The following is a 17,604-nucleotide window of genomic DNA, read 5'->3' on the forward strand; positions in this document are numbered from 1 at the left end:
AACCAAGGCATATCAAAGCTGTGATCGCTGCTAAATATGCTTCTACAAAGTATTGACTCAGGGGTGTGATTACTTACAGTATGTAAATTAGATATTTATATATTTCATTTTCAATAAATGTGCAAACATTTATAAAAATTTGTTTTCACTTTGTCATTATGGGGTATTGGGTGTAGATGGGTTAGAAGAAAATCTAGCAAAAAAATTGAATTCAGGCTGAATTCAATGTGGAAAATGTGGACTAATCAAGGAGTATGAATACTTTCTGAAGGCACTGTAAAATAAAAAAATAAAAAGGCATCAGCACAACAGCGCAATTGTGACTAAAATAACACACAATGGATGCCTTTCTCTTTTTTTATTTGAGTGAGCTTCATAAGTTATTCAAAGGACTCGCTGCCTGTGAGGAGGCTGAGGAAAGTGTTGAGCCTGTATGTCCCAAAGAGCCATGGTTGTGAGTTCCGACCGGAAATGATGTAACCGAGAAGGGGTACGAGGTGGACCGAGATGAAGAGCTAGTGTTAGCAGGGGTGGAGAGTTTAAATAAATCAGTGTTTGGGAAACTGGGTCAAGAGGGGCAGAAAACCCAAAGAAAGGTACCACTTCAGTGAGAGGAGGGAAGTTTATGAAAGCCCCTTGCCGGCCTATACAGTAGTAGTGTATCTGGGTCCTGTAGTACTGTTTCACTACCTGGTCTAGTCGTCTCTCCTCGAATCAGATGCCTCGTTGTGCTTCCACGGTCCTCACTTCCGTGGTCCTCGCTTTCACGGTCCTCATTTTCACGGTCCTTGCTTCCACAGTCCTCCTTTCCACGGTCATCACTTCCTTGATCAGGCAGAGTGGTGCATGCAGGGTGTAGATCCTCTGTTGCAGGCTATTGCTGCCACAATGATACTTGAGCTGCACAGCTCCACATAGTTCAAATACATTTTTATTTATATCACACCTTCCATACAAAACAGGTGTAGTCCAGTGTGCCCTTTACAGTCAAGGCAAGCTTTGATTTGCCTTGTTCACCTGTGCCCTAAGACCAGCCTCTACATTTGCCAGAGGGCATTGCTAGAATGAAGTTCAATGAACTCAACCCCTGCTGCGGTGCATCTGTGAAACACTACTCGACGTGACACAGCTGCCCGGGGGAACCACCATGTTGTCACCTATAGAAAATGGCCCACTACAGTACACACAGCAGCTTTCTTGCAACAGCCTGCAGGGTTAAAGGAGGACAAATATATCACTGTGAACCACAAGGTATCTCAGTGTGTGTACTACTGTAGCCAACAAGAGCCAGTAAATTGTGTGTGTGCGTGTGTGCGTGCGTGCTAGAACTTGTGATATGCAGCGACTCAGGCAGGGTCAGCGACGCAAGAAGCAGGTTTGAGTTTCACAAATCCATTTATTCTCTGTGCCTCTCCTTGTCGAGACATGTCTTGTTGCCTTGTGTTACTGCAACCCAGGAAACTGTATCCTGACAGGGGCCTTGCTGAGCCCACTGAGGTAGTACTGTATTACACAGGAAACACACACACACACACACACCCCGCATACACACATGCACATGTATGCACATACACACCCTCCCTCCCTCCCTTCCTACCTCCCTCTGTAATGATTGACCAAGGGAAGGAGGAGGGAGCAAAGGATACATGATTCCTCTCACAGACTCATGGTATCAACATTATAAAGTCTGGATCTGAAGCAGGGTCTCAACATTATGAAGTCTGGATCTGAAGCAGGGTATCAACATTATAAAGTCTGGATCTGAAGCAGGGTCTCAACATTATGAAGTCTGGATCTGAAGCAGGGTCTCAACATTATGAAGTCTGGATCTGAAGCAGGGTCTCAACATTATGAAGTCTGGATCTGAAGCAGGGTCTCAACATTATGAAGTCTCTGGATCTGAAGCAGGGTCTCAACATTATGAAGTCTCTGGATCTGAAGCAGGGTCTCAACATTATGAAGTCTGGATCTGAAGCAGGGTCTCAACATTATGAAGTCTCTGGATCTGAAGCAGGGTCTCAACATTATGAAGTCTGGATCTGAAGCAGGGTCTCAACATTATGAAGTCTGGATCTGAAGCAGGGTCTCAACATTATGAAGTCTCTGGATCTGAAGCAGGGTCTCAACATTATGAAGTCTGGATCTGAAGCAGGGTCTCAACATTATGAAGTCTGGATCTGATGCAGGGTCTCAACATTATGAAGTCTTTGGATCTGAAGCAGGGTCTCAACATTATGAAGTCTCTGGATCTGAAGCAGGGTCTCAACATTATGAAGTCTGCCAGTGTCTCAACACAAGACACTAATGTTTACTGAGTGGCTTATACTTTGTGGTAAAAAGAAGAAGAGGATTCCATACCACGCTGCCTCTTGTACTCTCAATCCCATGGACATGATTTAGAACATTGTGAGGAATGTGTGCTTTGTTGCATGGTATGTTTGTCCTTACATTTTTGGAGAGTGAGTGTGTGTTTGAAGGTGTGTGTTTACAAACAGACAGAGGTCAGACCTTGTAAGCCCTGTGGTGGTTGTAGAAGGGGAAGAGGAGAGGAGGAAGGGAAGACAAGTGGAGGAAGAGAAGGGGATGAGGGGGAGGGGAAAGAGAAGGAGGGGGATGGGAGGAGGAGTGGAAGGGGAGGAGGAGGAGAAGAGGAGGAGGGGGAAGAAGGAGAGGGAGGAGGGATTGAGAAGAGGAGAGGGGAAGAGCAGGAGGAGGAGGAGGATGAGAGGGGAGGAGGACAGGAGGACGGTAGGGAAGAGAGGGAGGAGGATGGGAGGAGTTGAAGAGGGTATATTGAGTCAGTCCTAGGTCAAGTCAGCTCATGACATACCACTCCAGGCCCAGAGAACACACACACTCTGTCTCTTTCTCTCTCTCTCTCTCTGCCAAAGGGCTGGGGTCGAAGCCAAGTTGAACTTCTACCCTCTCACCTACAGACTCTAACCTACCAAAAAAATGTTGACTGTCTGTTCTGTGTATGGGGGCAGGGGAATGGGAAACAATGGGGGGCAGGGGAATGGGAAACAATGGGGGGCAGGGGAATGGTAAACAATGGGGGGCAGGGGAATGGGAAACAATGGGGGGCAGGGGAATGGGAAACAATGGGGGGCAGGGGAATGGGAAACAATGGGGGGCAGGGGAATGGGAAACATTGCCTTGTGTTCACGTTAGTGGCAGCCTAGCCCTAGCTAGCATATTACTATGCGTTTTCCTCTCTCTGTTGATGAAAGTTGCATCCATTGACCTGTTTAGCCTGAACAAGCTTCCACAAGGCTTTCTTCCACAAACACAAGTCTTTGTTTGTCTTTCTACAGAAGCAGAACAAGTAGAGAGAAAATAAATGGAATGGGGAAAAAACGGGGAGTAGAATGTTTCATTTTCTATGGAGCTGTAAGTCATACGCTTGTGAGATGTTTCACTGACACAACAAGTCACGCTGTTATGACACAGTCAGTGCAGTTCAAATAAAACATTGAATGGATTTTCTATGGAACTGCAGTATGTCACAAGCTTGGAGCCAGTGAGATGCCCCCCCCCGTCTCTTTTTTCTCTCTCTGCACAGTCTGGGGGGAGGGAGAGAGATGACCATAGAAATATCATTTGTGATGGGTAGAACATTCTGTGATGGGTGGATCCCATTTATATGGTTCTGGCCTTGTAGGTAGCTTAGGGCTGGTGGGTTGTGTGTCATAGAGGAACACCTGGCGCCAACAGGTTCCTTTCCTACCAGCCCACAGTAAAGCTGGTGCTTGGGGGCTGGACGTAGGCCTAGCTGCAGCAGTCAAAGCCCTGTCATTATCACCAAAGGAACTGTGCTACAGGGCATGACAGCCCTATAATCTGCCCACGTCTGACTGAGGCAGAACAGCAGTGTCTGTCTCACTGCTACCCACCCAAAAAGAAAACATACACAGAACAGCCATATGGTTGCGTGAAGTCTCAAAGTCATTTTAAAGGCCGCAAGGGCTAGACCCCCCACCATCCACATTGGCCTACACACACTTCACTCTGCACAGTAGAAGTGGTTCAATGCTAAAGGACTCAAGGAGGTATTCCCTCATACTTACAATGAACCAGGCAATTTCCAGGGTGGTAGAATAGCCCTGAGACATTGCTGTACATGGCCTCCATTACTATGGTGTCTAGTAGGGTGTAAATGTAACCATAGACTCAACAGCAATCTGCATATTTCACAGAGCCCTCCCCCTAACACTCTCTGTCTCACTGATCCCTCCCTCCCTGTCCCACTGATCCCTCCCTCCCTAACCCTCCCTGTCCCACTGATCCCTCCCTCCCTAACACTCCCTGTCTCACTGATCCCTCCCTCACTAACACTCCCTGTCTCGCTGATCCCTCCCTCCCTAACCCTCCCTGTCTCACTGATCCCTCCCTCCCTAACACTACCTGTCTAACTGATCCCTCCCTCCCTGTCCCACTGATCCCTCCCTCTCTAATCCTCCCTGTCCCACTGATCCCTCCTTCCCTAACCCTCCCTGTCTCACTGATCTCTCCCTCCCTAACCGTCCCACTAATCCCTCCCTCTCTAACACTCCCTGTCTCACTGATTCCTCCCTCCTTAACCCTCCCCATCCCACTGATCCCTCCCTCCCTAACCGTCCCCGTCCCACTGATCCCTCCCTCTTTAACACGCCCTGTCTCACTGATCCCTCCCTCCTTAACCCTCCCTCTCTAACACTCCCTGTCTCACTGATCCCTCCCTCCTTAACCCTCCCTGTCCCACTGATCCCTCACTCTCTAACACTCCTTGTCTCACTGATCCCTCCCTCCTTAACCCTCCCTCTCCCACTGAGCCCTCCCTCCTTAACCCTCCCTGTCTCACTGATCCCTCCTCTCCTGTCCCACTGATCCCTCCCTCAATCCTCGACATCCCACTGAGCCCTCCCTCCCTAACCCTCCCTGTCCCACTGATCCCTACCTCAACCCTCCCCATCCCACTGAATCCTCCCTGTCTCACCCATCCCTCCCTCCCTGTCCCACTTCCACTCTTACCCTCATGTGTCACCCTTCTCTAACCCTGCCTCCCCGTCACGTGGTATGTCCGAGTGGGTCTCCCCATGTAAGTGTTCACAAGTGCTGCGGTTGCAAGGGAGTGAGAGAGGGGTGTGTGTGTGTGAGGGGTGTCGGCTGAGATGTCTTAGAGAGGTGGTCCCGCGTAACATTACCTTCTGCTGTGTGAATTAGCCTAACCAGCGAGGAAGAGGAGGCTGTTAGTTAAATGCCACGTTACGTCAAGAAAAGGAGGATCCTCTGCCTCGTCACGACCAGAGGGAAAGCTCGGCCTGGAGGGGAGGGGAAACCGGGAGGAGGTTAGTAAAAACTATTGGGAGGTGGGCTGCCAGAGCCCATTCCCCAACTGCCAGACAGCAGTCTCTTTTGACCGACTTGCATAGCCCAATAACCTGACACTAGCTTAATAGCATACCAGAGAAATTATGCTACCTCTCAACACTCCTGTTGGTCTACTACACAGACTGATCTGGGACCAGTCCTGGCTCTAATCCTTCTACCCATGGCTCTGGTTTCTAATCTGAGCGGCTCCTTTAAGTGATTCTACCAGGCTGCTGGGTCTGTTTGTTGGCTCTCCAGTAAATATAGCTGCTGGTCGGGGGCTGTTGATGACAGCTAGCCGCAATTACAGGATGAACTGTAAGCCAGCTGAGAGGAGAGGAGGAGAGAGGAGAGGAGAGAATGCTACTATGGAGGGGGTCTGTGCTCTGTAGCTTCAGGTGGAAACACACTGCCTGCCTGAGTGAGAAACCACAGAGGTTTACAGAATACAGTGTTCATATAGACAGAACAGTGGGATGACAGATTTACATCACCTCAACCTCTGAACAGTATTCATCGCCTAGCAGTGACAATACTAATAGATGGGTTGGTTGTTCAGCAACAAAACCTACACGTGAGCAGTGAGCAACTACAGGGCAAAACAGACTGTGTTGGCTTAGATTGATAACACGTCAACTATATTTAGTCTCCAATTTTGATTGAAAACATAAATCAAGTTGCACAATGAGCACTTGTCTCTCCAATACATCGTCACAGTTGTTGGTTAGCTAGCTAGCTAAAATTGTTTGCCATATCAGCATAGACGTGGCACCAGTCAAAACACCTCAAAACAAGACATGGTATCAAGAACAAGATAAAACGAGCTGAAAGGAGCCTCTTATGATTTCCCATGGCAGTTTCTTGTCATTGTTGCTAGCAATCTAGCCATCCAGAACCATACCAATACATTGCCTTCTGTCCCTTTGAAGCAAGTGCACAGTTTTCGTGACATTCTCAGCTAACCTGTCTATAGATATGTTTTTCATATCCTCTGAACAGTATTCACCTCCCAGCAGTGATACTACTTATACAGTAGGTATGTTTTTCATATCCTCTGAACAGTATTCACCTCCCAGCAGTGATAATACTTATACAGTAGGTATGTTTTTCAGGATTTTAGTTTAGTTTCAGGAACCGAAACAGCAGATGTTCTGAGAGGAGAGAGACAGAGAGGGTTGTGTGTGTGTGTGTGTTAGCCTTCTATCACCACATTCTACCACCTTACCACCTTATCACACAGAACATAGCTTTTTTTAACCTTTATTTAACTAGGCAAGCCAGTTAAGAGCAAATTCTTATTTACAATGATGGCCTACCCCGGCCAAACCGTCCCCTAACCACTCTGAGCAAATTTTGCACCGCCCTATGGGATTGCCGATCACGACCGGTTGTAATACAGCCCGGGATCAAACCAGGGTCTGTAGTGACACCTTTAGCTGAGATGCAGTGCCTTATACCGCTGCGTCACTCAGGAAAATAAAACCATTTAGAATACTGCTGTGCTGTGCCAGGACAATAGCAGTTGGCACAATTGATTTATGCTCATTTAAAAGTTGCTTACCCTCTAAATCAATTTGTAACTTTAATTGGTATCATGATCATGGTACATAAAGGACATACAATACACAATGCAGTGACATGGATACAAGTGAAGGATTTCCACCGATGACTCCTTCATTACAAAGGTCCTTCCTCTGTATTAAAATGACACGGATTGATTCGATCAGACAGTCAGTTTTCTGCCCATCCCTCGCCCTTGGTGCTGGAACCAATCAAGTTGGCAGCGCTGGATTACGACAACCATATCTGGCCTGTCATCATAGTAAGGGCCAGTTAGTTGAAGTGGAAATCTATTTTCTAGGCCATGACACGCCTGTGCCATGATGCAGTGTGTCTGCAGTCCATTAGGCCTAACGGCAGTTAAGGTATAGGGATTAACTTGTTTGTCCTGTCCCTGGTTCCATTTAATGTGTTTGTTGTTTGCTGTCTGCCTAATGCAATTTCTGTAACCAGTCTTGAGGCTAGTTCATTTGAGTGTGGCCAGATCTTCAGTTCTGTACTGAAAATAATATTCGTTGTCCTTGAGGAGGATTGATGTTCAAAGTAAACTTAATATCTGTGGCAATGTAATGGCTTCATCGATTATATTCATATTATTTTTCATCCATACAGAATAAATAACCGTTTGTCATTAAAATCCACCACTCTCCATACCTAAGTGGGGCCCGTGTAGCCTAGCCTTCAAATAGGCTGCTACCCCTTTGCTAATCTCGATCCGTTTTCATAGCCTATCGTTAGGGGCAGTGAAAATGGAAGAGCCAGTTCATACCGTGACAGCTGTGCAAATACAGTGGGTAGACACGGGATTTACCCCAGTCTGTCGCCCCGGTTAACATGCACGAACAGCAGTGCCCAACTACTAGTGCCGAATGCCGATGGCATTGCAGGGATGTCAACTCCTCGCCAGTCGTGTTGTGAGGGCACGAAACGGCCCCGCCTACTGTTACAACTCTGCCTTTTCATTGGTCCAACGTTAGCCAGGGCGAGCGCTACAAACCTAAACTGCAATGCACATGATTTTCGGTACGAGCGTGGGGCTGTGTAGCCTGTGTTTGTTACATTAGGAATAATGCCCAAGTGAAAATATATATAGTTCATAAGGTAGTCAGGAAAGACATTTTCCGTAAAGCACTGTCGAATTCATTGTTTTAGTGATCCAGTGGACCAAAAGTTCACGTTGGAAAGCGGAGCTTCTCCTTTATGCACGGATGGAGCGGCGCAGTTAACAGACAATACATAGGATTCAGTTCAAGTAAGTTTTTCAGAGGTGAGTAGATTTACTCTCTCGTGTATTTGGACTAGTTAAGACATCTGTCTGAGAGTTCCTTATCTTTTTAGCTAGAGCAGTGTGCGAGCTCGATGAGTAGGCTAGATCACTTCACCTTCATTCAATAATAACGGAGTAGAGATTGAGTGAGAACGGCTTCTAGTAGGGCAGTGGCTTAGTAAACGACAGTGATACACCCTTAAAGAAATAGTAAACTAAACACTACATTATGTAGGCGATTTGTTTTGCCTTAGTAAAACAAATTATTTGATGCATCTATAAAACCATTTTGTTCATACCAACATCAAATGCCTTGGGATTTGATTTAATTGATAGACTCCACGATTTTGATACTGTCCGCGATATCGTGAGGCTAAACGGATCATATTTGAGTCTCTTGACGTCCCAGTAAACATGTTTCTTCCTGGGTTTTTGTCGACCACTTTCTCTCGATTTGCTTTTGACCACAGGGGTCGCGTCATCGCGATCCGTGGTGAGGTGAATGTCCTCATCACAGAGCCGCGGTGTAGAGCGCAGTGGTTGGGCTTTAGGACAATGGGTTTAAATGTCCTCTTAGCGATTCGAGAATAGGAGGAGTGGAGAGTTGCTCCAGAGGTGTGTGTGTGGGATTGTGATTCACTACGTGTTGTAGACAGGCGAGAAGGACCCACACATACACACAACTCAACTCTCATGGACTGAGTGAAGTGGGTCAGCAAGCAGGGATTTCAGAACTCCTGCAGGTTTTGGAGAGGTCAGGGGGCATTAGGCCATTGTCAAATTCAGTAACTAGGCTTTGTTTACTAGATCAAATCAAATTGTATTGGTCACATACACATGGTTAGCAGATGTTATTGCGAGTGTAGCGAAATGCTTATGCTTCTAGATCCTACAGAGCAGCAGTATCTAACAGGTAATATCTAACAATTCCACAACAAAACCTAATATCTAACAAATTCCACAACAAAACCTAATATCTAACAAATTCCACAACAAAACCTAATATCTAACAATTCCACAACAAAACCTAATATCTAACAAATTCTACAACAAAACCGAATGCACACAGTAAAGGAATGGGATGAAAATATATAAGTATAAAATATATGGATGAGCAGTGACAGAGCGGCTAAGATGCAATAGATAGTAAGGAATAGATAGTGAAGGATACAGTATACATTATAAACCCGTTGTAAGGCTAGAGATCACTGCCCATTCATCATTTTATGGGGTTGGTGGAAGGATTCAGTATCTTATCCATTTACTCTTTGCATTCTCTCACACCATAACCATGTGCTAATAGAATGGACAATTAAAGGTAGTACCATGCGATAACACAGGTTTCTTCAGGTCTGTCCTCCCTCATATTGCTTGTCCTAGTATGATGCAGCCAGGAGTATATGTAAATGTCATGTTCTCTAGAATGCATTATAAAAACCATCCTATAGCCCACTGCTATACCCTCCACTCCAGCTGCATGTACTGTTTTGAGAAAGTCGCTTTAGAGTTAGTGTTTTCTCTGTCGAGAACGGCTTGCTCTGATGTAGTTCAACTGAAGTGCTTAGCTCCATTGCCAGGGCATATTCATTTTATTAAGCTGTTTGATGGTAAGACTCAGGATGATGGGAGGGTAGAAGCAGGATGCCAAGGCCTAAACCAGCCAGCATGGCTGCTGCCAGACAGTCCCAGTCCCCTTCTCACAGCCTTTCCAGTGCTTTCTCTCTTTCTCCCACTCTCTCTTTCCTGCTTCTCTCTCTCACTTCTCTCTCGTTCTTTTTTCTTTCACTCTCTTTCGTTCTCCCTAAGTCGTCCTCATTAAATCAATTATTATAGCATTGTGGTCTGGAGTGAATTCAGACAAACCATTGCATGTTTTTCACTGTGTTCTTCTGCTCAATGCAACACAACAGGGCTCCTGAACACAATGGAGTGTGACGCCATAGATTGCTGCAAGGAACGTCAGTCCTCAGCTCTTTTGTATGGTCTCTAATGGTGTAATCAGTAGCCTACACCAAGCACTGTGTGTGACTGTGTTGGTGTTCAGTAGCCCACTAAGCACTGTGTGTGACTGTGTTGGTGTGTGTGTTCAGTAGCCCACTAAGCACTGTGTGTGACTGTGTTGGTGTGTGTGATCAGTAGCCCACTAAGCACTGTGTGTGACTGTGTTGGTGTGTGTGATCAGTAGCCCACTAAGCACAGAGAATCAATACAAAGATTGAAGGTCAAGGTGAAAGATTAACAGGAAACTGAAAACGCTCATTGTTTTAAATCTCAGAGAAATTATACAAGAGGTGGCCTAAAAAACGCAGTACAATGACATTTTACTTTTAGTACCTTGCTCTTCAAGACCACCCTACTTTCAGTTCTCTGCATGGAGCAGTTTGTGTGTGTGCATGTGCTCTGGTGTGTGCTTCCATATGTGTGTGGTTCTTACTTTTTAGGAAATTGTTGGCCTTGCATTCTTTAAAAAAGGAGTGTCTTTCAGTTTTCACAGCTGATAGTCATTTCATAAGGATTGTAGCAGACATGGTGCCGAGCAGTGTGGTAAGGATGCCCAGCTGGGAGAGAACACTGATTCCCAGAATGTCCTACAAATCTCTAGTTCCTGAAAGGTGGTGCCAAACTGGACCTATCCAAGCTCAATTGTTACTATCCAAATTCCTTAAATTAGAAATAAGATCTTAAACCACAGCCCCAATTGTAATATTCATCCTAGGAATTAAAGTTCTTGATTCAGACCACATATCTGTTGTTGTGTTAAGTCTACAGTCCATAAACCAGGTTTCATCCAGGCTTCTCCCAATCAGTCAGTGAAGGTTTCTCCAGGATCTACAGTGACCTGACCTGGCTTTATTTATCAGGGTTATCTGATCCAGAGATGTTACCCCTGTCTTGTTATCTCTCCTCTGGCCTGTCTCTCGTGTCCTGACACGTCCCTCCATGACAGAGGCATCCCTGAGGGGTAGAGGTATTTCTGGGGGGGGTGGAGTTGGGAGTTTGAGAAAGGGATTTTTTGACATTCCTCTGGAGGGGCTGCTTAGACAGTAGGGGAGGTAAGGAATGGGGAGGGATGTTAATCTAAATTAGGGAGAGGGAGAGGGGAGGTTGTACATTGGGAGGGAAGGGATAGAGGTGGGAGTTAAATGAGGAAGGGAATGTTTTCATATTCCTAGCAGCTATGATAATTTAAAAATTGTTTTATTGAACCTTTATTTAACTAAGCAAGTCAGTTAAGAACACGTTCTTATTTACGTTGCCGTCCTACCCCGGCCAAACCCAGACCACTCTGTGCCAATTGTGCGCTCCCCTATTGGACTCTCAATCACGGCCGGATGTGATACAGCCTGGATTTGAACCAGGGACTGCAGTGATGCTTCTTGCACTGAGATGCAGTGCCTTAGACCACTGCGCCACTCGGGAGCAGATGAGACAATAGAGTAAGGGGGAGGGAAGGGGAGAGGGGGGTTGGAATTTTGGGTTGGAGAGGAAAAGACGGGACATTGGGATTGGGTTTAGGAAGTTGGATAAGAAAGATAATATCAGATATTCCTCAGGAGAGGAGAGGGAGGTGGGGAGGGGAAGGCAGGATGAAAGACGGTTTACTCCCTCTCTTTTACACTCTGCTTTTCCTTCCTAGGCCCAGCGGGACGAGGCGTGTGTGAGGGAGGGTGGATATATTATCTCCCTCTTCCCACCACTTTTCCTCCCAGCCTGTAGAGAAGGGAGGACTGAATTAAATCATCACAGTCATCCATAGTTCACCCTAGCTTGTTAGCATTAAGCGATGGCGTCAGCCATGGCATAAAGAACAGAGTGCATTAGTGACTTTTGTAAAGTCATGGATGGCAGTACAGTGATGCCAGTGTTCAACCTCTAATAGAACTGGGTCAGAGAGACCTACTGTATGTGTTTCTGTCAGTATCACTACTCTTTATGAATATGTTTAGAAGTCATCAGTGTTCATAAACTGTCTCAGAGTAGGAGTGCTGATCTAGGATCAGTTTAGCATTTTACATCATAATAAGTAAGATTACATGGACTGGGGGAGATCTGATTCTGGATCAGAATGCCTACTCTGAGAGGGTTTATGAATATGCGCCCTGGTCTTTGCATGAATATAAGCTCCTGATTTACAGTATATCTGGGTCTTTATAAAGCTCATTGATGTGTATAGTCTACATGAGCAAGCAGCAATGATGTGTGACTAAATGGATAGCCTGAGCAATGGAAGTCTTCTATTGACTAAAAAAGTGTGTGTGTGTGTGTGTGTGTGTGTGTGTGTGTGTGTGTGTGTATGTTGGCACGAGTGTGCGTATGTTGCGTTTGGACTCCCTCTCAGGATGGGTTGGCAGGTGTTGGGAGTGAAAGGCTACTGGTCCACCCTAGGGCTCTCCCTCCATCCCCTCCATCCCTCCTCTCCCTACGCCCTAGATGAGGATAGAGATGGAGGGATGAGGACAGGGGGTTTCCTTCTCTCCTCTCCTCCCTTGTCTCTGAGCAGATGAGCAGATATGTGTTGTCAGTGCAGCCCTATGGGGGGTCTTCCCCCTTAATCCCTAGAGTCCATTGAGGCCCAGCAGTGGAACACACCCACTGTCGCTGGCGCTTACCTCTGAACCAGATGTACACACCACTTGTACCCCTGTCCCTGCCCATTTTGATGGTTCAGTAGAAAGCATGACCTCTTTCGGTATTAAGCGTTCTAATAAACAGACATAAGCTGATAATCAAATCAAATCAAATCAAATCAAATTTTATTTGTCACATACACATGGTTAGCAGATGTTAATGCGAGTGTAGCGAAATGCTTGTGCTTCTAGTTCCGACAATGCAGTAATAACAAGTAATCTAACTAACAATTCCAAAACTACTGTCTTGTACACAGTGTAAGGGGATAAAGAATATGTACATAAGGATATATGAATGAGTGATGGTACAGAGCAGCATAGGCAAGATACAGTAGATGGTATCGGGTACAGTATGTACAAATGAGATGAGTATGTAAACAAAGTGGCATAGTATAGTATAAAGTGGCTAGTGATACATGTATTACATAAGGATACCGTCGATGATATAGAGTACAGTATATACGTATGCGTATGAGATGAATAATGTAGGGTAAGTAACATTTATATAAGGTAGCATTGTTTAAAGTGGCTAGTGATATATTTACATCATTTCCCATCAATTCCCATTTATTAAAGTGGCTGGAGTTGAGTCAGTGTCAGTGTGTTGGCAGCAGCCACTCAGTGTTAGTGGTGGCTGTTTAACAGTCTGATGGCCTTGAGATAGAAGCTGTTTTTCAGTCTCTCGGTCCCAGCTTTGATGCACCTGTACTGACCTCGCCTTCTGGATGATAGCGGGGTGAACAGGCAGTGGCTCGGGTGGTTGATGTCCTTGATGATCTTTATGGCCTTCCTGTGACATCGGGTGGTGTAGGTGTCCTGGAGGGCAGGTAGTTTGCCCCCGGTGATGCGTTGTGCAGACCTCACTACCCTCTGGAGAGCCTTACGGTTGAGGGCGGTGCAGTTGCCATACCAGGCGGTGATACAGCCCGCCAGGATGCTCTCGATTGTGCATCTGTAGAAGTTTGTGAGTGCTTTTGGTGACAAGCCGAATTTCTTCAGCCTCCTGAGGTTGAAGAGGCGCTGCTGCGCCTTCTTCACGATGCTGTCTGTGTGAGTGGACCAATTCAGTTTGTCTGTGATGTGTATGCCGAGGAACTTAAAACTTGCTACCCTCTCCACTACTGTTCCATCGATGTGGATAGGGGGGTGTTCCCTCTGCTGTTTCCTGAAGTCCACAATCATCTCCTTAGTTTTGTTGACGTTGAGTGTGAGGTTGTTTTCCTGACACCACACTCCGAGGGCCCTCACCTCCTCCCTGTAGGCCGTCTCATCGTTGTTGGTAATCAAGCCTACCACTGTTGTGTCGTCCGCAAACTTGATGATTGAGTTGGAGGCGTGCGTGGCCACGCAGTCGTGGGTGAACAGGGAGTACAGGAGAGGGCTCAGAACGCAACCTTGTGGGGCCCCAGTGTTGAGGATCAGCGGGGAGGAGATGTTGTTGCCTACCCTCACCACCTGGGGGCGGCCCGTCAGGAAGTCCAGTACCCAGTTGCACAGGGCGGGGTCGAGACCCAGGGTCTCGAGCTTGATGACGAGCTTGGAGGGTACTATGGTGTTGAATGCCGAGCTGTAGTCGATGAACAGCATTCTCACATAGGTATTCCTCTTGTCCAGATGGGTTAGGGCAGTGTGCAGTGTGGTTGAGATTGCATCGTCTGTGGACCTATTTGGGCGGTAAGCAAATTGGAGTGGGTCTAGGGTGTCAGGTAGGGTGGAGGTGATATGGTCCTTGACTAGTCTCTCAAAGCACTTCATGATGACGGATGTGAGTGCTACGGGGCGGTAGTCATTTAGCTCAGTTACCTTAGCTTTCTTGGGAACAGGAACAATGGTGGCCCTCTTGAAGCATGTGGGAACAGCAGACTGGTATAGGGATTGATTGAATATGTCCGTAAACACACCGGCCAGCTGGTCTGCGCATGCTCTGAGGGCGCGGCTGGGGATGCCATCTGGGCCTGCAGCCTTGCGAGGGTTAACACGTTTAAATGTCTTACTCACCTCGGCTGCAGTGAAGGAGAGACCGCATGTTTTCGTTGCAGGCCGTGTCAGTGGCACTGTATTGTCCTCAAAGCGGGCAAAAAAGTTATTTAGTCTGCCTGGGAGCAAGACATCCTGGTCCGTGACTGGGCTGGGTTTCTTCCTGTAGTCCGTGATTGACTGTAGACCCTGCCACATGCCTCTTGTGTCTGAGCCGTTGAATTGAGATTCTACTTTGTCTCTGTACTGGCGCTTAGCTTGTTTGATAGCCTTGCGGAGGGAATAGCTGCACTGTTTGTATTCGGTCATGTTACCAGACACCTTGCCCTGATTAAAAGCAGTGGTTCGCGCTTTCAGTTTCACACGAATGCTGCCATCAATCCACGGTTTCTGGTTAGGGAATGTTTTAATCGTTGCTATGGGAACGACATCTTCAACGCACGTTCTAATGAACTCGCACACCGAATCAGCGTATTCGTCAATGTTGTTATCTGACGCAATACGAAACATCTCCCAGTCCACGTGATGGAAGCAGTCTTGGAGTGTGGAGTCAGCTTGGTCGGACCAGCGTTGGACAGACCTCAGCGTGGGAGCCTCTTGTTTTAGTTTCTGTCTGTAGGCAGGGATCAACAAAATGGAGTCGTGGTCAGCTTTTCCGATATTATGATAAGATGGATGTTTTGTTTTTCTGTTTTCTAATTTCAACCCCGGTTGTGAACAGCTGGGAGCCAGAGGAGAGGTTGGATAAAAAAGATAACATCATCTGTCTTCATGGCCATTGCGTGTTGCTATATAGAGGGGGATTGGGTGGCAAAGAGGGTTAACCTATTCCCCTTGCACTACCCATATGATATTGGTCCAAAAGTTGTGCATTATATAGGAAATAGGGTGCCGTTTCAGACGAAGGCTGAGTATACTGTACTTCAGATAACAAGAATGATTGTTTCTCCCAGTAGTTTCCATCCGGAAGGCTGTCACACAGCTGTACTATGACAGATGTACTGTGTGTATGTGTGTGTGTGTGTGTGTGTGTGTGTTCGTTTATCCTGAGGCAAAGCTAGCAAACTTAATGGCCCACATTATTAACTAATAAACTCCACACTCTAGGGCTGATCCCATGTAGTCGACTAGTTGATTGTTTGGTTGACAGGCTGTTGGTGGAACGAGATTTCTTTAGTCGAGCAGTCGGTCGCAAAACATATTTTTCATGGAGAACAAGACACCTGTCTGATTGGTGCCTGTCTGAGTGGCCTAATCCATTGTGGAGTCCGTGGGGATGTCACAGTCCATCACTCTAAGACGTGCTACTGAAATTGTATATGGTTATATTATGTAAGAACAATGGTGGAACACTAATAATAATTTAAAAAAACACACACATATATATATATATATATATATATATATATATATATATATATGTATGTATGTATGTATGTATGTATGTATGTATGTATGTATGTATGTATGTATGTATGTATGTATGTATGTATGTATGTATGTATGTATGTATGTATGTATGTATGTATGTATGTATGTATGTATGTATGTATGTATGTATGTATGTATGTATGTATGTATGTATGTATGTATGTATGTATGTATGTATGTATGTATGTATGTATGTATGTATGTATGTGTATTTTTAATAACATGCACTATCTCCCGCGTTGGATATGTGTTTCTGAAACTTCAGTGCGCTGTTGAATTGGCACCTTTTTCTAGACCATGTTGCTGTGTGCATAATAGCAAAGTTAACCAGCATATTGGTGTTGAGAACTATGCAGCAGAGCCAGCAGGGGAGTGAGGAGACGAGAAAACAGTCATTGCCTTAATTGTCTAAAAGTGAGGAGAGGAGGAGCCTAATGGTTAAATGTGCCTGGCTGTACAGTACAGGTCAAAAGTTTGAACACACCTACTCATTCCAGGTTTTAATTTTTTTTTTATAACTATTTTCTACATTGTAAAATAATAGTGAAGACATCAACACTATGAAATAACACATGGAATCACGTAGTAACCAAAAAAGTGTTAAACAGATTTTAGTTTCTTCAAAGTAGCCACCCATTGCCTTGATGACAGCTTTGCACACTCTTGACATTCTCTCAACCAGCTTCATGAGGTAGTCACCTGGAATGCATTTCAATTAACAGCTGTGCCTTGTTAAAATATATATTCTTTAATGTGTTTGAGCCAATCAGTTGTGTTGTGACAAGGTAGGGGTGGAATACAGAAGAAGTCCATATTATGGAAAGAACAGCTCAAATAAGATTGATATTTGCAGCCTGCCATGCCTTTACTTTAGCTAAATAGCTAATGTTAGCTACATGCTTTAGTAGGAATTGAAGTTAGCTGGATACCCGATAAGCACACAGTTGTCGAGCAACCGTTCCGGTTTATATACAGTTGAAGTCGGAAGTTTACATACACTTAAGTTTGGAGTCATTAAAACTCATTTTTCAACCACTCCACAAATGTCTTGTTAACAAACTATAGTTTTGGCAAGTCGGTTAGGACATCTACTTTGTGCATGACAAGTCATTTTTCCAACAATTGTTTACAGACAGATTATTTCACTTATAATTCACTGTATCACAATTCCAGTGGGTCAGAAGTTTATATACACCAAGTTGACTGTGCCTTTAAACAGCATGGACAATTCCAGAAAATGATGTCATGGCTTTAGAAGCTTCTGATAGGCTAATTGACATAATTGGTCAATTGGAGGTGTACCTGTGGATGTATTTCAAGGCCTACCTTCAAACTCAGCGCCTCTTTGCTTGACATCATGGGAAAATCAAAAGAAATCAGTCAAGACCTCAG

At 45.5% G+C, this 17,604-nt stretch overlaps 1 protein-coding gene across 7 annotated transcripts in view; it reads left to right on the top strand.

Annotated features, from left to right (window-relative positions):
- Nucleotides 1-17,604, top strand: part of LOC139373694 (rho family-interacting cell polarization regulator 2-like) — a 154,158-nt gene that overhangs the window by 75,364 nt on the left and 61,190 nt on the right. Inside the window, exon 1 of one of the 7 annotated variants that reach the window (XM_071114552.1) lies at nucleotides 7,916-8,176. The exons of 3 other annotated variants lie outside the window; for them this stretch is intronic. In XM_071114552.1, the coding sequence (XP_070970653.1) occupies nucleotides 8,110-8,176 (67 nt within the window). In that variant the 5' untranslated portion in view covers nucleotides 7,916-8,109. Of the gene's footprint in view, nucleotides 1-7,915; nucleotides 8,177-17,604 lie in introns of those variants that run through there. 3 more of the 7 variants (XM_071114554.1, XM_071114551.1, XM_071114553.1) reach the window with 3 other exon arrangements.

Source organism: Oncorhynchus clarkii, chromosome 18, assembly GCF_045791955.1.
Source record: "Oncorhynchus clarkii lewisi isolate Uvic-CL-2024 chromosome 18, UVic_Ocla_1.0, whole genome shotgun sequence".
Taxonomy (NCBI): Eukaryota; Metazoa; Chordata; class Actinopteri; order Salmoniformes; family Salmonidae; genus Oncorhynchus; species Oncorhynchus clarkii.